The 21,360-nt window shown below is 47.1% G+C and overlaps 1 protein-coding gene across 1 annotated transcript in view; it reads left to right on the top strand.

Moving 5' to 3' along the window:
- The window catches only part of LOC106571074 (transforming growth factor beta-3 proprotein), a 111,264-nt gene extending 90,527 nt beyond the window's left edge, over positions 1 to 20,737 (top strand). Inside the window, exons 2-7 of the mRNA XM_014143737.2 lie at positions 13,236 to 13,399; positions 15,200 to 15,329; positions 15,566 to 15,673; positions 16,733 to 16,898; positions 17,595 to 17,748; positions 18,310 to 20,737. Coding sequence (XP_013999212.2) covers positions 13,236 to 13,399; positions 15,200 to 15,329; positions 15,566 to 15,673; positions 16,733 to 16,898; positions 17,595 to 17,748; positions 18,310 to 18,468 — 881 coding nt within the window. The 3' untranslated portion in view covers positions 18,469 to 20,737. The remainder of the gene's footprint in view (positions 1 to 13,235; positions 13,400 to 15,199; positions 15,330 to 15,565; positions 15,674 to 16,732; positions 16,899 to 17,594; positions 17,749 to 18,309) is intronic.
- The last annotated feature ends 623 nt before the right edge of the window (positions 20,738 to 21,360 follow it).

Genomic DNA, 21,360 nt, shown 5'->3' with positions numbered 1-21,360 from the left:
GACCAGACCTTTACTACTCCAGACCTTTACTACTCCAGACCTTTACTACTCCAGACCTTGACTATTCCAGACCTTTACTACTCCAGACCTTTACTACTCCAGACCTTTACTATTCCAGACCTTTACTACTCCAGACCTTTACTACTCCAGACCTTTACTACTCCAGACCTTTACTGCTCCAGACCTTTACTACTCTAGACCTTTACTACTCCAGACCAGACCTTTACTACTCCAGACCTTTACTACTCCAGACCTTTACTATTCCAGACCTTTACTACTCCAGACCTTTACTACTCCAGACCAGACCTTTACTACTCCAGATCTTTACTACTCTAGACCTTTACTACTCCAGACCAGACCTTTACTACTCCAGACCTTTACTACTCCAGATCTTTACTACTCCAGAACTTTACTACTCCAGACCTTTACTACTCCAGACCTTTACTACTCCAGAACTTTACTACTCCAGACCTTTACTGCTCCAGACATTTACTACTCCAGGCAAGACCTTTACTACTCTAGACCTTTACTACTCCAGACCAGACCTTTACTACTCCAGACCTTTACTATTCCAGACCTTTACTACTCTAGACCTTTACTACTCCAGACCATTACTACTCCAGACCTTTACTATTCCAGACCTTTACTACTCCAGACCTTTACTACTCCAGACCTTTACTACTCCAGACCAGACCTTTACTACTCCAGATCTTTACTACTCTAGACCTTTACTACTCCAGACCAGACCTTTACTACTCCAGACCTTTACTACTCTAGACCTTTACTACTCCAGACCTTTACTACTCCAGACCAGACCTTTACTACTCCAGATCTTTACTACTCTAGACCTTTACTACTCCAGACCAGACCTTTACTACTCCAGACCTTTACTACTCCAGATCTTTACTACTCCAGAACTTTACTACTCCAGACCTTTACTACTCCAGACCTTTACTACTCCAGAACTTTACTACTCCAGACCTTTACTGCTCCAGACATTTACTACTCCAGGCAAGACCTTTACTACTCTAGACCTTTACTACTCCAGACCAGACCTTTACTACTCCAGACCTTTACTATTCCAGACCTTTACTACTCTAGACCTTTACTACTCCAGACCTTTACTACTCCAGACCTTTACTATTCCAGACCTTTACTACTCCAGACCTTTACTACTCCAGACCTTTACTACTCCAGACCAGACCTTTACTACTCCAGATCTTTACTACTCTAGACCTTTACTACTCCAGACCAGACCTTTACTACTCCAGACCTTTACTACTCTAGACCTTTACTACTCCAGACCAGACCTTTACTACTCCAGACCTTTACTACTCCAGACCTTTACTATTCCAGACCTTTACTACTCCATACCTTTACTACTCTAGACCTTTACTACTCCAGACCAGACTTTTACTATTCCAGACCTTTACTACTCCAGACCTTTACTACTCCAGACCTTTACTACTCCAGACCAGACCTTTACTACTCCAGACCTTTACTACTCCAGACCTTTACTACTCCAGACCTTTACTACTCCAGACCTTGACTATTCCAGACCTTTACTACTCCAGACCTTTACTACTCCAGACGTTTACTATTCCTGACCTTTACTACTCCAGACCTTTACTACTCCAGGCCAGACCTTTACTACTCCAGACCTTTACTACTCCAGAACTTTACTATTCCAGACCTTTACTACTCTAGACTTTTACTACTCCAGACCAGACCTTTACTACTCCAGACCTTTACTACTCCAGATCTTTACTACTCCAGACCTTTACTACTCCAGACCAGACCTTTACTACTCCAGACCTTTACTACTCCAGATCTTTACTACTCCAGACCTTTACTACTCCAGACCAGAGCTTTACTACTCCAGAGCTTTACTACTCCAGACCTTTACTACTCCAGACCTTTACTATTCCAGACCTTTACTACTCTAGACTTTTACTACTCCAGACCAGACCTTTACTACTCCAGACCTTTACTACTCCAGATCTTTACTACTCCAGACCTTTACTACTCCAGACCAGTGCTTTACTACTCCAGAGCTTTACTACTCCAGACCTTTACTACTCCAGACCTTTACTACTCCAGACCTTTACTACTCTAGACCTTTACTACTCCAGACCAGACCTTTACTACTCCAGACCTTTACTATTCCAGACCTTTACTACTCCAGACCTTTACTACTCCAGACCAGACCTTTACTACTCCAGACCTTTACTACTCCAGACCTTTACTACTCCAGACCTTTACTATTCCAGACCTTTACTACTCCAGACCTTTACTACTCCAGACCAGACCTTTACTACTCCAGATCTTTACTACTCTAGACCTTTACTACTCCAGACCAGACCTTTACTACTCCAGACCTTTACTACTCCAGACCTTTACTACTCCAGACCTTTACTACTCCAGACCTTTACTGCTCCAGACCTTTACTGCTCCAGACCTTTACTACTCCAGGCAAGACCTTTACTACTCCAGACCTTTACTACTCCAGACCAGACCTTTACTACTCCAGACTTTTACTATTCCAGACCTTTACTACTCAAGACCTTTACTACTCCAGATCTTTACTACTCCAGACCTTTACTACTCCAGACCTTTACTGCTCCAGACCTTTACTACTCCAGGCAAGACCTTTACTACTCCAGACCTTTACTACTCCAGACCAGACCTTTACTACTCCAGACCTTTACTATTCCAGACCTTTACTACTCTAGACCTTTACTACTCCAGACCTTTACTATTCCAGACCTTTACTATTCCAGACCTTTACTACTCCAGACCTTTACTACTCCAGACCAGACCTTTACTACTCCAGATCTTTACTACTCTAGACCTTTACTACTCCAGACCAGACCTTTACTACTCCAGACCTTTACTACTCTAGACCTTTACTACTCCAGACCAGACCTTTACTACTCCAGACCTTTACTACTCCAGACCTTTACTATTCCAGACCTTTACTACTCCATACCTTTACTACTCTAGACCTTTACTACTCCAGACCAGACCTTTACTACTCCAGACCTTTACTACTCTAGACCTTTACTACTCCAGACCAGACCTTTACTACTCCAGACCTTTACTACTCCAGACCTTTACTATTCCAGACCTTTACTACTCCATACCTTTACTACTCTAGACCTTTACTACTCCAGACCAGACTTTTACTATTCCAGACCTTGACTATTCCAGACCTTTACTACTCCAGACCAGACCTTTACTACTCCAGACCTTTACTACTCCAGACCTTTACTACTCCAGACCTTTACTAGTCCAGACCTTTACTACTCCAGACCTTGACTATTCCAGACCTTTACTACTCCAGACATTTACTACTCCAGACGTTTACTATTCCAGACCTTTACTACTCCAGACCTTTACTACTCCAGACCTTTACTACTCCAGACCAGACCTTTACTACTCCAGACCTTTACTACTCCAGACCTTTACTATTCCAGACCTTTACTACTCTAGACTTTTACTACTCCAGACCAGACCTTTACTACTCCAGACCTTTACTACTCCAGATCTTTACTACTCCAGACCTTTACTACTCCAGACCAGACCTTTACTACTCCAGAGCTTTACTACTCTAGACCTTTACTACTCCAGACCTTTACTACTCCAGACCTTTACTACTCCAGACCTTTACTACTCTAGATCTTTACTACGCCAGACCAGACCTTTACTACTCCAGACCTTGACTATTCCAGACCTTTACTACTCCAGACCTTTACTACTCCAGACCTTTACTATTCCAGACCTTTACTACTCCAGACCTTTACTACTCCAGAACTTTACTACTCCAGACCTTTACTACTCCAGACCTTTACTACTCCAGACCTTTACTATTCCAGACCTTTACTACTCCAGACCAGACCTTTACTACTCCAGATCTTTACTACTCTAGACCTTTACTACTCTAGATCTTTACTACTCCAGACCTTTACTACTCCAGACCAGACCTTTACTACTCCAGACCTTTACTACTCTAGACCTTTACTACTCTAGACCTTTACTACTCCAGACCAGACCTTTACTACTCCAGACCTTTACTACTCCAGACCTTTACTATTCCAGACCTTTACTACTCTAGACCTTTACTACTCCAGACCTTTACTACTCCAGACCTTTACTACTCCAGACCAGACCTTTACTACTCCAGACCAGGCCTTTACTACTCAGATCTTTACTACTCCAGACCTTTACTACTCCAGACCTTTACTACTCCAGACCAGACCTTTACTATTCCAGACCTTTACTACTCCAGACCAGACCTTTACTATTCCAGACCTTTACTACTCCAGACCTTTGCTATTCCAGACCTTTACTATTCCAGACCTTTACTACTCCAGAGCAGACCTTTACTACTCCAGACCTTTACTACTCCAGACCTTTACTACTCCAGACCAGACCTTTACTACTCCAGACCTTTACTATTCCAGACCTTTACTACTCCAGACCTTTACTACTCCAGACCAGACCTTTACTACTCCAGACCAGACCTTTACTGCTCCAGACCTTTACTACTCCAGACCTTTACTGCTTACTATTTCGCCAGATCAGGGTAACTGTGAGTCACACCAGGAAAGGTGTTTTAGAGGGAGGTGAGAGACTGAGAGGACTGGCTTCCTGTTTTTGCTTAGAAGGGTATTGCCCATAGCCATATCTTGGCATTAGAGGAACTACTGCGGTCAGGCCCTGGCTTGTGGACAGACACAGCACTCTGACGGATGCCAGTCGTTAAAAGGTTACAGCCACCACCACTTTGTAGGTTTGCCTCAAATGGGACCCTATTCCCTCTATAGTACACAATGTAGTGGTCTACAGTAGTACACTATGGCTCTGGTCTAAAGTAGTACATTATACAGCGAATATGCTGCCGTTTAGGACAAAGCCTAGGTCTCACACTCGCTCTCGCCCTCTCTCTCCCTCTCTCTCCCGCTCTCGCCCTCTCTCCCGCTCTCGCCCTCTCTCTGGTTAAATGTTCTGAAAACATCTCTCTTTCAAAGGAACCACCGTTGACTCCAAGCCGGTGTCATCGCTCCCTTACTTCCTGAAGAAGTATGTTTTTCAGAGGAACCACCGTTGACTTCAGGCCGGTGTCATTGCTCCCTTTCTTCCTGAAGTAGTCTCTCAGAGGAACCACCGTTGACTCCAGGCCAGTGTCATCGCTCCCTTTCTTCCTGAAATAGTCTCTCAGAGGAACCACCATTGATTCCAGGCCGGTGTCATCGCTCCCTTTCTTCCTGAAGTAGTCTCTCAGAGGAACCACCGTTGACTCCAGGCCAGTGTCATCGCTCCCTTTCTTCCTGAAGTAGTCTCTCAGAGGAACCACCGTTGACTCCAGGCCAGTGTCATCGCTCCCTTTCTTCCTGAAGTAGTCTCTCAGAGGAACCACCGTTGACTCCAGGCCAGTGTCATTGCTCCCTTTCTTCCTGAAGTAGTCTCTCAGAGGAACCACCGTTGACTCCGAGCCAATGCAATCGCTCCCTTTCTTCCTGACCTCTTTAATGTAGTGTGGGCAAACACGTTAGCTCGTGACCAGTCCCGCTGAAAGGCCTTAGGTTGACACTTGACCTTTGCCAGATCTAAGGTGGATCTCTAAACTGGCTCAAATCCCTGACAGGTGCAAATGAAGCAGGAAGAAGAGAGGTAGGAGGGTAAAGAAAGGCAAATGGCTGTGTTTTGGGAGACAGAAGACAGACATGGGGCTCCTTTTATAGAATGGAACGTCTATCTGGCATATAGCAGCGAGGCAGGCATGGAGGAGTGGAGGGTAGGAGTTGTGAAGAAGTCATTGTGTGGTTGGGGCAGAGGGGCTGTGAGTGCAGGCTCTGGGTTGGGTCTGGGCTGGTCTAGGGGATGGGCTGGGTCTTGGCTGGTGTTGTCTGGGCTGTGTCTGGGAAGGGCTGGTCTGGGCTGGAGTGATTGGGTCTGGGAAGGGCTGGTGTGGTCTGGGCTGTGTCTGGGAAGGGCTGGTGTGGTTGGGTCTGGGAAGGGCTGGTTTGAGCTGGTGTGATTGGGTCTAGGAAGGGCTGGTTTGGGCTGGTGTGGTTGGGTCTGGGAAGGGCTGGTCTGGGCTGGTGTGGTTGGGTCTGGGAAGGCCTGGTTTGGGCTGGTGTGATTGTGTCTGGGAAGGACTGGTTTGGGCTGGTGTGATTGTTTCTGGGAAGGGCTGGTCTGGGCTGGTGTGGTTGGGTCTGGGAAGGCCTGGTTTGGGCTGGTGTGATTGTGTCTGGGAAGGACTGGTTTGGGCTGGTGTGATTGTTTCTGGGAAGGGCTGGTCTGGGGTGGTGTGGTTGGGTCTGGGAAGGGCTGGTTTGGGCTGGTATGGTTGGGTCTGGAAAGGGCTGGTTTGGGCTGGTGTGATTGGGTCTGGGAAGGGCTGGTTTGGGCTGGTGTGGTTGGGTCTGGGAAGGGCTGGTGTGGTTGGGTCTAGGAAGGGCTGGTCTGGGCTGGTGCGGTTGGGTCTGGGGAAGGGCTGGTTTGGGCTGGTGTGGTCCGGTCAGGACTGGAGCTGATCTGGACTGGTGTGAGCTGGGCTGGGCTGGTGTTGTCTGGGCAGGGGCTGGGCTGGTCTTGGTCTGGCCCCGTATTCACAAATTCACAGTAAGAGTGCTGATATAGGATTTGTTTTCCCTTTTAGATCATAATGAACAAGATTATATGGACAGAGACGACCTGATCCTAAATCAGCACTTCTATTCATTCATTTGAGTGAAGGTCTGTTCTAGGGGTCACCCCCACCACACTGAGGACAGCAGGGTTTTTTGATACACCAAATACCAGAGAGGTGAAGTCACTCCAAGCCAAACAGGGACGCTAGTTCACTTAGAAAATAAACGTTCCCTTCTTCCTCTCCGGCTTCTAACTCAGTCAAGAAGCAGAAAATAGCCCAGTGACTTCAGCTGATAACGGAAGCACGTTATCACATTCCATGCCAGTTGCCATGGAAAGACAGACGCTCTAGGACATTGCCTGCAGTACATGGTTAAAGATTACTGTCTGTGTCCCAAATGGCATCCTATTACTTATACAGGGCACTACTTATGACCAGGGCCCTATGGGGCTCCAGAAAGCTACTGGTGCCAGTAGACGGTCTATTACTGAAGAGGAATCTTAGCAGGGTTCTTGGTGCCAAGTCAACCTGAAAAGAGATGAGCTACGTTAAGGAGGAAATGTGGTGTCTTCTGGTCTGAAGAGATGAACTACGATAAGCAAGAAATGTAGTGTCTTCTGGTCTGAAGAGATGAACTACGATAAGCAGGAAATGTGGTGTCTTCTGGTCTGAAGAGATGAACTACGATAAGCAGGAAATGTGGTGTCTACTGGTCTGAAGAGATGAACTACAATAAGGAGGAAATGTGGTGTCTACTGGTCTGAAGAGATGAACTACGTTAAGGAGGAAATGTGGTGTCTACTGGTCTGAAGAGATGAACTACGATAAGGAGGAAATGTGGTGTCTACTGGTCTGAAGAGATGAACTACGTTAAGCAGGAAATGTGGTGTCTACTGGTCTGAAGACATGAACTACGATAAGCAGGAAATGTGGTGTCTACTGGTCTATGCGGTGTAAGGAGGAAGCATCTACAAAGTCCACTATTTCTGTTGATTTATCAGGGTAGTTCAACATAAAACTCACATCCACATTCTGTCTCTTATCCTATGAGCACAAGAATTTGAAAAGATGTTGAAAATATAAATATATTTTGGTTGAAAAGACGCTGAAAAGTAGAATTTTCAACCAGTTTTGCTCACTGGCTTGGAAGTCTCCTACCACGTTATTTTCATGAGGGTATCAATTGCTTGTCTGAAAAAGGTATTCGATATACATGGGACATTCATTCACTCTGACCAAAGCTGACCTTTCTTTGCGATGACAACTTCTGTGGAAAAACCCATCTGAAGTTCCACTGGTTAAGCTTTGTGCTATCTCACATCACCCTTTTCACACCTCTCCTCTGGGACCCCCAGTGTTTCAGAACAAGAACAACTTTTCAACTAATCGTCAAGCCTTTGGCTATTTGAATAAGGTGGGCTAGTTCACAGCTACAACATATCTGTGAAACGTCTGGGGGTCCCAGAGGAGAGGTTTGAAAAATATCTAACTGTAATCTATCTGCATGTTTGTTTGAAAGCGACGTTGTTACTGAGCTGGTTCTCCTCTCACTATTTACAGACGACCCAAAAGCACCACCTCCAAAGTGTTCAAGCATTACTCTCCTTCTTCTGACCTTCTCTGTCTCCTCTCTGTCTCCTTTCTCTGTCTCCTCTCTATCCTCTCTGTCTCCTCTCTATCCTCTCTGTCTCATCTCTATCCTCTCTGTCTCCTCTCTGTCCTCTCTGTCTCCTCTCTGTCCCCTCTGTCTTCTCTCTGTCCCTGTCCTGTCCTCTCTGTGTCTCCTCTCTGTGTCTCCTCTCTCTGTCCCCTCTCTCTGTCTCCTCTCTGTCTCCTCTCTGTCCTCTCTCTGTCCTCTCTGGCTCCTCTCTGTCCTCAATGTCTCCTTTGTCCTCTCTGCCCTCTCTCTGTCTCCTCTCTGTCTCCTCTGTCCCCTCTCTGTCTCCTCTGTCTCCTCTCTGTCCTCTGTCCTCTGTCTCCTCTCCTCTCTGTCCTCTCTGGCCCCTCTGTCTCCTTCTGTCCTCTCTGTCTCCTCTCTGTCCTCTCTGTCTCCTCTCTGTCCTCTCTGTCTCCTCTGTCCCCTCTCTGTCTCCTCTGTCCCCTCTGTCTCCTTCTGTCCTCTCTGTCTCCTCTCTGTCCTCTCTGTCTCCTCTCTGTCCTCTCTGTCTCCTCTGTCCCCTCTCTGTCCCCTCTGTCCTCTCTCTGTCGCCTCTCTCTGTCTCATCGCTCTCTGTCTTCTCTCTGTCCCCTTTCTGTCCTCTCTGTGTTCTCTGTCTCCTCTGTCTCCTCTCTGTCTCCTCTCTGTCTCCTCTCTGTCGCCTCTTTCTGTCTCCTCTCTGTCATCTCTGACTGCTCTCTGTCCTCTCTGTCTCCTCTCTGTCTCCTCTGTCTCCTCTGTCTCCTCTCTCTCTCCTCTCTGGCCTCTGTCTCCTCTGACCCCTCTCTGTCTCCTCTCTGTCCTCTCTGTCGCCTCTTTCTGTCTCCTCTCTGGCCTCTGTCTCCTCTGACCCCTCTCTGTCTCCTCTCTGTCCTCTCTGTCGCCTCTTTCTGTCTCCTCTCTGTCATCTCTGACTCCCCTCTGTCCTCTCTGTCTCCTCTGTCGCCTCTTTCTGTCTCCTCTCTGTCTCCTCTCTGTCCTCTCTGTCTCCTCTGTCTTCTCTCTTTCTCTTACAGATAACCTGCTCGACTGTCCTAAGGGTATTACTTTTAAAATGTTCAAGCATTACTGAACTCTGTCTCCTCTGTCTTACAGAAAACCAGGCCCTAAAACGGTCCCATGCATTACTGAGCTGTCTCCTCTGTCTCCTCTCTGTCCTCTCTGTCCCCTCTGTCTCCGTCTGTCCTCTCTGTCTCCTCTCTGTCCTCTCTGTCTCCTCTGTCCCCTCTCTGTCCCCTCTGTCCCCTCTGTCTCCTCTGTCCTCTCTGTCACCTCCTCCTCCTCTCTGTCCCCTCTGTCCTCTCTCTGTCGCCTCTCTCTGTCTCATCTCTCTCTGTCTTCTCTCTGTCCCGTTTATGTCCTCTCTGTGTTCTCTGTCATCTCTGACTGCTCTCTGTCCTCTCTGTCTCCTCTCTGTCTCCTCTGTCTCCTATCTCTCTCCTCTCTGGCCTCTGTCCCCTCTCTGTCTCCTCTCTGTCCTCTCTGTCGCCTCTTTCTGTCTCCTCTCTGTCATCTCTGACTGCTCTCTGTCCTCTGTCTCCTCTCTGTCCTCTCTGTCGCCTCTTTCTGTCTCCTCTCTGGCCTCTGTCTCCTCTGACCCCTCTCTGTCTCCTCTCTGTCCTCTCTGTCGCCTCTTTCTGTCTCCTCTCTGTCATCTCTGACTCCCCTCTGTCCTCTCTGTCTCCTCTGTCTTCTCTCTTTCTCTTACAGATAACCTGCTCGACTGTCCTAAGGGTATTACTTTTAAAGTGTTCAAGCATTACTGAACTCTGTCTCCTCTGTCTTACAGAAAACCAGGCCCTAAAACGGTCCCATGCATTACTGAGCTGTCTCCTCTTTCTCCTCTGTCCGTTACAGACAACCTGCCCTACTGTCTCCTGTCTGTCTCCAACAACCTGCCCTACTGTCTCCAACAACCTGCCCTACTGTCTCAAACAACCTGCCCTACTGTCTCCTCTCTGTCTCTAACAACCTGCCCTACTGTCTCCTGTCTGTCTCCAACAACCTGCCCTACTGTCTCCTCTCAGTATCCAACAACCTGCCCTACTGTCTCCTCTCAGTCTCCAACAACCTGCCCTACTGTCTCCTCTCAGTCTCCAACAACCTGCCCTACTGTCTCCTCTCTGTCTCCAACAACCAGCCCTACTGTCTCCAACACCTGCCCTACTGTCTCCTCTCTGTCTCCAACAACCTGCCCTACTGTCTCCTCTCAGTCTCCACCAACCTGCCCTACTGTCTCCTCTCAGTCTCCAACAACCTGCCCTACTGTCTCCTCTCAGTCTCCAACAACCTGCCATACTGTCTCCTGTCTGTCTCCAACAACCTGCCCTACTGTCTCCTCTCTGTCTCAAACAACCTGCCCTACTGTCTCCTCTCTGTCTCTAACAACCTGCCCTACTGTCTCCTCTCTGTCTCCAACAACTTGCCCTACTGTCTCCTCTCTGTCTCTAACAACCTGCCCTACTGTCTCCTCTCTGTATCCAACAACCTGCCCTACTGTCTCCAGCAACCTGCCCTACTGTCTCCTCTCTGTCTCCAACAACCTGCCCTACTGTCTCCAACAACCTGCCCTACTGTCTCCTCTCAGTCTCCAACAACCTGCCCTACTGTCTCCTCTCAGTCTCCAACAACCTGCCCTACTGTCTCCTCTCTGTCTCCAACAACCTGCCCTACTGTCTCCTGTCAGTCTCCAACAACCTGCCCTACTGTCTCCTGTCTGTCTCCAACAACCTGCCCTACTGTCTCCTCTCTGTCTCCAACAACCTGCCCTACTGTCTCAAACAACCTGCCCTACTGTCTCCTCTCTGTCTCCAACAACCTGCCCTACTGTTTCCTCTCAGTCGCCAACAACCTGCCCTACTTTCTCCTGTCTGTCTCCAACAACCTGCCCTACTTTCTCCTCCCTGTCTCCAACAACCTGCCCTACTGTCTCCTCTCAGTCTCCAACAACCTGCCCTACTGTCTCCTCTCAGTCTCCAACAACCTGCCCAAATGTCTCCTGTCTGTCTCCAACAACCTGCCCTACTGTCTCCTCTCTGTCTCTAACAACCTGCCCTACTGTCTCCTCTCTGTCTCCAACAACCTGCCCTACTGTCTCCTCTCTGTCTCCAACAACCTGCCCTACTGTCTCTCTCTGTCTCCAACAACCTGCCCTACTGTCTCCTCTCTGTATCCAACAACCTGCCCTACTGTCTCCAGCAACCTGGCCTACTGTCTCCTCTCTGTCTCTAACACCCTGCCCTACTGTCTCCTCTCTGTCTCCAACAACCTGCCCTACTGTCTCCTCTCTGTCTCCAACATCCTGCCCTAATGTCTCCAACAACCTGCCCTACTGTCTCAAACAACCTGCCCTACTGTCTCCTCTCTGTCTCCAACAACCTGCCCTACTATCTCCTCTCTGTCTCCAACAACCTGCCCTACTGTCTCCTCTCTGTCTCCAACAACCTGCCCTACTGTCTCCTCTCAGTCTCCAACGACCTGCCCTACTGATTCCTCTCAGTCGCCAACAACCTGCCCTACTGTCTCCTCTCAGTCTCCAACAACCTGGCCTACTGTCTCCTGTCTGTCTCCAACAACCTGCCCTACTGTCTCCTCTCAGTCTCCAACAACCTGCCCTACTGTCTCCTGTCTGTCTCCAACAACCTGCCCTACTGTCTCCTATCAGTCTCCAACAACCTGCCCTACTGTCTCCTGTCTGTCTCCAACAACCTGCCCTACTGTCTCCTATCAGTCTCCAACAACCTGCCCTACTGTCTCCTCTCAGTCTCCAACAACCTGCCCTACTGTCTCCTGTCTGTCTCCAACAACCTGCCCTACTGTCTCCTCTCAGTCTCCAACAACCTGCCCTACTGTCTCCTCTCAGTCTCCAACAACCTGCCCTACTGTCTCCTCTCTGTCTCCAACAACCTGCCCTACTGTCTCCTCTCTGTCTCTAACAACCTGCCCTACTGTCTCCTCTGTCTCCAGCAACCTGCCCTACTGTCTCCTCTCTGTCTCCAACAACCTGCCCTACTGTCTCCTCTCTGTATCCAACAACCTGCCCTACTGTCTCCAGCAACCTGCCCTACTGTCTCCTCTCTGTCTCTAACAACCTGCCCTACTGTCTCCTCTCTGTCTCCAACAACCTGCCCTACTGTCTCCTCTCTGTCTCCAACAACCTGCCCTACTGTCTCCTCTCTGTCTCCAACAACCTGCCCTACTGTCTCAAACAACCTGCCCTACTGTCTCAAACAACCTGCCCTACTGTCTCCTCTCTGTATCCAACAACCTGCCCTACTGTCTCCTCTCTGTCTCCAACAACCTGCCCTACTGTCTCCTCTCTCTCTCCAACAACCTGCCCTACTGTCTCAAACAACCTGCCCTACTGTCTCCTCTCTGTCTCCAACAACCTGCCCTACTGTCTCCTCTCAGTCTCCAACAACCTGCCCTACTGTCTCCTGTCTGTCTCCAACAACCTGCCCTACTGTCTCCAACAACTTTCCCTACTGTCTCCTGTCTGTCTCCAACAACCTGCCCTACTGTCTCAAACAACCTGCCCTACTGTCTCCTGTCTGTCTCCAACAACCTGCCCTACTGTCTCCAACAACTTTCCCTACTGTCTCCTCTCTGTCTCCAACAACCTGCCCTACTGTCTCCTCTCAGTCTCCAACAACCTGCCCTACTGTCTCCTCTCTGTCTCCAACAACCTTCCCTACTGTCTCCTCTCTGTCTCCAACAACCTGCCCTACTGTCTGCAACAACCTGCCCTACTGCCTCCAACAACCTGCCCTACTGTCTCCTGTCTGTCACCAACAACCTGCCCTACTGTCTCCTGTCTGTCTCCAACAACCTTCCCTACTCTCCCCATGTCATCATCTCCAACCAGCCCACTGGTTAAGCTTAGTAGTAACTTAATCTAAAGTTCATTGTTACTGACTGTGACCTCTCTCTGTGCTACAGATGACCTTCCATACTGTCCTAAAGGAATCACTTCCAAAGTGTTCCGTTTCAACATCTCAGTGATGGAGAGGAATTCCACCAACCTGTTCCGAGCCGAGTTCCGAGCTCTGAGGGTTCCAAACCCTGCTGCCAATAGGAATGAACAGAGGGTCGAGCTCTACCAGGTGTGTAAAGGTACCGTCCATCTCTCCATGTCCTTCAGAGATCTTCAACTCAACCTGACAACGTTAAGTCTTTTCCCCCCTAGTTTCATTTCTAGGCAACTTCCAGGTCCGTAGGCATCAACGTTGGGCACCCTATTCCTTCATTCTGTATTATTTTATCTTTATTTAACTGGTCAAGTCAGTTAAGAACATATTCTTATTTACAATGACGGCCAAACCCGGCCAATTGTGCGCCGCCCTATGGGACTCCCAATCACGGCCGGGTTGTGATACAGCCTGGATTTGAACCAGGGTGTTTCTAGAGACACCTCTAGCACTGATATGCAGTGCCTTAGACCGCTGCGCCACTCGGGAGTCCTGACTTTTGACCAGATCCCTATGGGCCCTGAGGTAGTGCACTGTAAAGGGAGTAGGGTTCCGTTTGGAACGCAGCCATTGTCAATTACTACCAATTGAAGTCAATCACTTTAGGTAAGGGGGTGGTTGCCTGGTAGAGGAAACACAGTACGTACCTCCATCACTCAGACATTCTTTTTTTTTTAAAGCACATCAACAAATCGACAGCTTTTGTTGTTACGAAGCATGATCTGTAGTAGACTTTAACCAGAAATGTGGCTTATTAAACAAGTTCAGTTCACTTAGATAGGTTTACCATACTGACACAGACATGCAATCTAGTCGCTTATTATTCCACAAGACCTATTTCTCAAACTTCCCAGTTTCAACTGAGGAAGGGCAAGAGAGCCTCAGCCAGTGAAATCCAGCTGTGGTTTGGTGGTGGGTAGCCAGCCGCCAGACCCTAACTCCAGCTCTCGTCAGGCCTGGAGAATGTGTGCAGGGTCTGGCTCTGGGCAGGGTAACGCTGGTGTGTCCTGGGGAATGTGTTCAGAGATTTAGGCAGGGTAACTCTGGTGTGTCCCGGAGAATGTGTTCAGAGCTCTGGGCAGGTTAACTCTGGTGTGTCCCGGAGAATGTGTTCAGAGCGTTGGGCAGGTTAACTCTGGTGTGTCCTGGAGAATGTGTTCAGAGCTCTGGGCAGGTTAACTCTGGTGTGTCCCGGAGAATGTGTTCAGAGCTCTGGGCAGGTTAACTCTGGTGTGTCCCGGAGAATGTGTTCAGAGCTCTGGGCAGGTTAACTCTGGTGTGTCCCGGAGAATGTGTTCAGAGCTCTGGGCAGGTTAACTCTGGTGTGTCCCGGAGAATGTGTTCAGAGCTCTGGGCAGTGTACTGTCAGCAGACCAGCACCACACATGAGTTCAATTAGTAGTCGTTCCCTTTCAAATACTGTGAGAGTTTCATTGAGCCTGTATGGATGCCGATTAACTTTTTTTAATTGAAAACTGAATTGACCTCAAACCTTCTACAGTCATCAGCCTCAAAAGCGTCTGCTCTAGAATCTATGACACCATGCAGTAATGGCATAAAGCAGAGGTATTAGAATCTTACCACAGAGGGCCAGACTACTGCTGCTTTTCTGTTCTACCTGATCATTAATTACACCCACCTAGTGTCCCGGATCTAAATTGGTCCCAGATTTTTTTTTGAAGGGGACGAATGAAAAAAAAGCACTGGAACTGGTTTCGAGTTCCAGGTTGGAATTTGAGGGTTATAAAGATTATCTTTATTGTGTGATTTTTTATTTATTTTTTCAATAGCGAATGCTTCTCACATCTCCAGGCTTCTGATAAATAGAGACTGCTGTCTCCTCAAGATGCAACAGCACCTGTTATAATTCTACATCAGTGTAGTGGATCATTGTATTGTTCATATTCAGTAACTCCCCCAAACCTTGGTTTTCAGATCCTGAGGCCAGACGAGCACATAGCTAAACAACGCTACATTGGAGCCAAGAATGTGCTGACCAAGGGAACGCCCGAATGGGTCTCCTTCGATGTGACAGAGACGGTACGGGAGTGGCTGATATACAGAGGTGAGCCGGACCCACTTGATTCATTGATTGGTTGTTCTATTGTCTTTCAAAAGAAAATTATTTCCACTGTTACGGGTTTTGTATAGACTCCAGTTACATACTAACACAACAACATCAACAACAACATCAAACAAAAGTAAACAATCCAAAAACGCCACAAGCGGTAGTTTTTCCCGTTTTTTGAGTTGGTGTGTGAAGATGACTTTATCTTTCCCATGATGCCTCTCTCCTGTCAGAGACTAACCTGGGTCTGGAGATCAGCGTACACTGCCCATGCCACACCTTCAACCCCAACGGTGACATCATCGACAATGTGAACGAGGTGCTGGAGGTCAAGTTCAAAGGTCAGTAGGCATAACATTCTCTTCCTCGTGTGGTCTTTTCAAACCGGGAAAACCTCAAGTCCTTTTTTTTGTTGTCACCACCCAATAACTGGCAAAGTACTGCTAGCACTGTTTAACATACTGAGAAGTAGCTTTCAGATCTGGATCTGTCTCCCTTAGACAACGGAATTATGAACTATGAACTGTGAACTATGAACTGTGAACTGGCAATAAAAAGTGTAATTGCATTTTTTTTTTTAAATAACATTACAAGTCACAACATAATTTACAAGCTTGCTCACAGAAGCAAAGGAACTAAAGTTACGAACCAAGGACCTGAGGTCGAGTCAGGGCATGGAACATAATACTGTCTGACCTCTCTGCTGTAGGGGTAGAAGGGGAGTATGAAGAGCAGGGTCGGTTGGGACCTGGGTTAGAGTCAGGGCACGAAACATAATACTGTCTGACCTGTGACCTCTCTGCTGTAGGGGTAGAAGGGGAGTATGAAGAGCAGGGTCGGTTGGGACCTGAGGTCGAGTCAGGGCACGGAACATAATACTGTCTGACCTGTGACCTCTCTGCTGTAGGGGTAGAAGGGGAGTATGAAGAGCAGGGTCGGTTGGGACCTGGGTTAGAGTCAGGGCACGAAACATAATACTGTCTGACCTGTGACCTCTCTGCTGTAGGGGTAGAAGGGGAGTATGAAGAGCAGGGTCATTGGGACCTGGGTTAGAGTCAGGGCACGAAACATAATACTGTCTGACCTGTGACCTCTCTGCTGTAGGGGTAGAAGGGGAGTATGAAGAGCAGGGTCGGTTGGGACCTGGGTTAGAGTCAGGGCACGAAACATAATACTGTCTGACCTGTGACCTCTCTGCTGTAGGGGTAGAAGGGGAGTATGAAGAGCAGGGTCGTTGGGACCTGGGTTAGAGTCAGGGCACGGAACATAATACTGTCTGACCTGTGACCTCTCTGCTGTAGGGGTAGAAGGGGAGTATGAAGAGCAGGGTCGGTTGGGACCTGGGTTAGAGTCAGGGCATGGAACATAATACTGTCTGACCTGTGACCTCTCTGCTGTAGGGGTAGAAGGGGAGTATGAAGAGCAGGGTCGTTGGGACCTGGGCAGGTTGAAGAAACAGAAGGAGCAGTATCTGCCTCACCTCATCCTCATGATGATCCCTCCTCACCGCCTCGACTCACAGCCACGTAGACGCAAACGAGCCCTGGACACCAACTACTGCTTCTCGTAAGGACCCTTACTAAAACCGTTGTTACTTCTGTTTCCACCGATCGTCATGGAGATGTCCGGTCCTGAAAGGCTCCTTTGAATTTGCAGGGTTTGTAAACTACAAGTCAGCAATTACATTTCTGGTGTAACATAAACAGCAGTTGCAGAAGAAGGATCAATGAGCCAGCGAATTCCCCCCCCCCCATGTGCTCCATCTCAAACCATTCAACATGTGTTGGTTGATCAAGATGAGATTAACTTGAATATAAACTGGGTGGTTCTCGAGTCCTGAATGCTGATTTGGCTGACAGCCGTGGTATATCAGACACCGTATACCACGGGTATGACAAAACATTTATTTTTTTACTGCTCTAATTACGTTGGTAACCAGTTTATAATAGCGATAAGCCACCTCGGGGGTGTGTGGTATATAGCCAGTATACCACGGCTAAGGGCTGTGTCCAGGCACTCTGCGTTGTGTTGTGCATAAGAACGGCCCTTAGCCGTGGTATATTGGCCATATACCACACCCCCTCTTGCCTTATTGCTTAAATAACTAACTGAAGCTTTATCTGACTTGAACTAAAGTTTTTTGTGTTTTAACAAGAAAATACTTGAGTTCAAACTAAACAGTTATCAAAGCTGACTACCTAACACATTGTTGTATAAGTGAGTATGAGTGCTTCACCATTGTTTGTTATGCCCCTTTCACAGCACTGTTGAGGAGAACTGCTGTGTCCGTCGTCTCTACATTGACTTCCGTCGAGACCTGGACTGGAAGTGGATCCACGAGCCTAAAGGATACTTCGCTAACTACTGCTCTGGACCCTGTCCCTACCTGAGGAGCTCCGATACCACGCACGCACAGGTGAGGGCAATCTGACACCACACACGCACAGGTGAGGAGTAATCTGACACCAAACACACAGGTGAGGGCAATCTGACACTGCACGCACAGGTGAGGGCAATCTGACACCGCACGCACAGGTGAGGGCAATCTGACACCACACTGGGCACACACTGGTTGAATCAACGTTGTTTCCACGACATTATGTTGAACCTATGTGGAATAGATGTTTAGTTGACGTCTACCCAGTGGGACACAGGTGAGGACAATCTGACACCCCACACAGGTGAGGATAGTTGAAGTTATTTGCACCATGGCCATAATGACCAAGCTTGCAGGGTAGGAAGCAGAAGTCCCTCCGCTGCTCAATAGCTACTGTTAAATTAGATTCAGCAATATGATCAATAACACCATACACAGAAATCAATAATAACAAAAATTCTGATTGGCCAAGACCGCTTATTAGGGCTCATGTGTTTACTTGTGTTTATTTTTGTAGTTGGACAGGACAGTTGCACATGAATCAACATTCAACTTCCACATTCAGAAACACCTAAATATCTCTTTCCTGTCCCTCCATAGCTGCTGAGCTTGTATAACACTCTGAACCCAGAGGGCTCAGCCTCTCCCTGCTGCGTTCCCCAGGACCTGGAGCCTCTTACCATCCTCTACTACTCTGGACGTACCCCTAAAGTAGAGCAGCTATCCAACATGATCGTCAAGTCCTGCATGTGCAGCTGAGGAGTTTCGGGAGTAGGCCCGAAGCCAGGGAGTAGGGTGGGGCTGTCCCACGGAAGGTGACCTGTATTGGGGCACTAGAGCCAGTCAGCCTGCCTAGCTGTGGAAGACTACCACCATCCATGTTATTTTGTATTCGGACTATGTTGCCTGCCACGTGGCCTGAAGGACCCTATCCTTGTGTGAGGAGGACATAGTATGTTAGAATTTGGGATTCTAACTTCTAATCTTCATCGTTTTTTAAAAATGTATTCCGGGTTAGTTTTTTTTTGAGACAGAGAGACGCTAAATAGTTTCATTTTGACATTTTAAAAAACTGGGTTTCCTTCACCTTCCTACAAACAGTGGGCATTATTCATAACACAAAAAAAAGGAGAAAGGACAGACTAGCTGCCGTATCCAAAAACATAGCTGCAGTCAGGCAGAGGGGAAGGAGAAAGGACAAACTATGAGACGAGAGAGAGAGAGAGAGAGAAAGAGAGAGAGACAGAGAGGAGAGAGGAGAGAATGCCTGCAGGATTTGCAATGGAAAGTAAAGTGAGCAGAAGAGATAGAAGCCAAGATTTTTTTATTTTATTTTGTCCGACCAAAAAGCAGCGACCATTATTATTTTTTTTGTCGTCTTTCGAATGCAAACGGAGTGGAGGCAGGAAGGACCTTTACAGATGGAGGAGGATATTATTCTGTGGCTACTAGCCAACTAGCACTCATCCAAAAACCCACCACGACTCCCTTTGAAGACTTTCTTGACATGTTTGAATTTTCAAAAAACAATCGGACCCAAACACAATGTGCTGGAAAATAATATTGATCTGTAAAACTCCTTATGTACGATTTTATTTTTTTCCTTCTTCTTGAAATTGACAGATGTTCTCTGTTATGCAGCGTGTTGTCATATGGTGATTGATTTATTGTTGATGTATCTGTCTATTACCATTAGAATCCCTTTTATATTAAACTGTTAAACTCGTCACATGCTTCTACTGATGATTTAGAGGACACACTATGTAGTCATGCTGGAACGTCTTTAAACCAGTTGTTGTGCTTTTTGAGAAGATGAAACGTGAAATTCGGTCATCATAACTGGCACAGTCGAAACATCTTCTGTTTTGCTGCTCTTCACAAATGCAAAGCCAAAAGCAGTGCATTCGAGTCCATATACCTTGTACCAAGGCCACAACAAACAAAAGAAATCAGAGGGCCGCGTTTAAAGTGCCTAGAGGTCACCACCCACAATGCATCAGTCACGTTACTACTTAGAGATAGATAGAGGGCTCTAGTGCCCCAAAAATCCAATTTTAACATGGGAAGCACAATTGAGGACTTTCACTGTCTAAGGCACTGCATCTTAGTGTTAGAGGCATCACTACAGACCTGGTTCGATTCCAGGCTGTATCACAACCGGCCGTGATTGGGAGTCCCATAGGGCGGCGTACTATTGGCCCAGCATCATCTGGGTTAGGGCTTGGCCGGAGTAGGCCGTCATTTTAAATGAGAATTTGTTCTTAACTAACTTGCCTAGTTAAATAAAGGTTAAGTAAAGGTTAAATAAAGGTTAAATAAATCAAATAAAACCATTGTGAAGTAATCAACTGGGTGGGACTTCCTGTGCGTTAAAGATGGTTCCAATAATTCCATCCAGGTTGTCAGAAGCAATCAGTAGTAGAAGAAGAACAATGACTACTTTAAAATGGAGATTGCCTCAATGGCGGTGCCCATGCTCTCACATAATGGGACAGATACAATGTTGCGTCCTCTAACTATCTCTACGAGAAGAGAGATAGTTAGAGAGATAACCGCTTCCTGGTAACCTCACCCTGCCCTTCTCACCCTGCCCGTCTCAAACCCATCATCCTTTGCTCCTACCAGCTGACAAGGGCCTTTTATTAAATAGATTTGCTCACCTCCTGCGTCCTCTCTCGCCTCTTTTTGAAAAAGGTCAAAGTTCATTGAGGAGAGTCAGCAAAGAGAGTGAACATGGATGGAAATTTGTTTGAAATGAGACTGTCCTTCTCAACTCGCGCGTGATTTAGGTTAATGACGTTTACAGGGGTGGGTCCCAAAATAAATGACGTTCACAGGGGTGGATCACAAAATAAATGAGTAAAGTGATCAAAACAGATGACAGTGCCTTCAGAAAGTATTCACACCCCTGCAGCCTGAATCGAAAATGTATTACATTTAGATTTTTTTTTGTTACTGGCATACACACAATACCTGATAATGTCAAAGTGTAATTTTTACAAAATTAATAAAAAATGAAAAGCTGAAATGTCTTGAGTATTCAACCCCTTTGTTTATGGCAAACCTAAAAAAGTTCAGGAGTACAAATGTGCTTAACAAGTCACATAATAAGTTGCATGGACTCACTCTGTGTGCAATAATATTGTTTAACATGATTTTTTAATGACTACCTCATCTCTCTACCCCAACACATTACAATTATGTGTAAAGTCTCTCAGTCGAGCGGTGAATTTCAAACACAGATTCAACCACCAAGACCAAAGACAGTTGCAGACTGAGAGTAGAAAACTGAGGATGGATCAACAACATTGTAGTAATTCCACCATACTGATGTAATTGACAGAGTGAAAAAAAGAAGGAAGTATATTCAAAATATGCATCCTGTTTGCAACAAGGCACTAACGTAATACTGCAACAACAACAAAAAATTTGGCAAAGCAATTCAACTTTTTTTGTACTGAATACAAAGTGTTGTGTTTGGGTCAAATCCAATACAACACATTACTGAGTACACCTCTCCATATTTTCAAGCATTGTGTTGGCTACATCATGTTATGGGTATGCTTGTCATCATTAAGGAGTGGGGAGTTTTTCAGGATAAAAAAAGAAGTGGAATAGAGGTAAAATCCTAGAGGAAAACCTGGTTCAGTC

Source organism: Salmo salar, chromosome ssa15, assembly GCF_905237065.1.
Source record: "Salmo salar chromosome ssa15, Ssal_v3.1, whole genome shotgun sequence".
Lineage (NCBI taxonomy): Eukaryota > Metazoa > Chordata > Actinopteri > Salmoniformes > Salmonidae > Salmo > Salmo salar.
The sequence above is the reverse complement of the archived record's forward strand: the minus strand, read 5'-3'. Positions and strand labels throughout refer to the sequence as shown.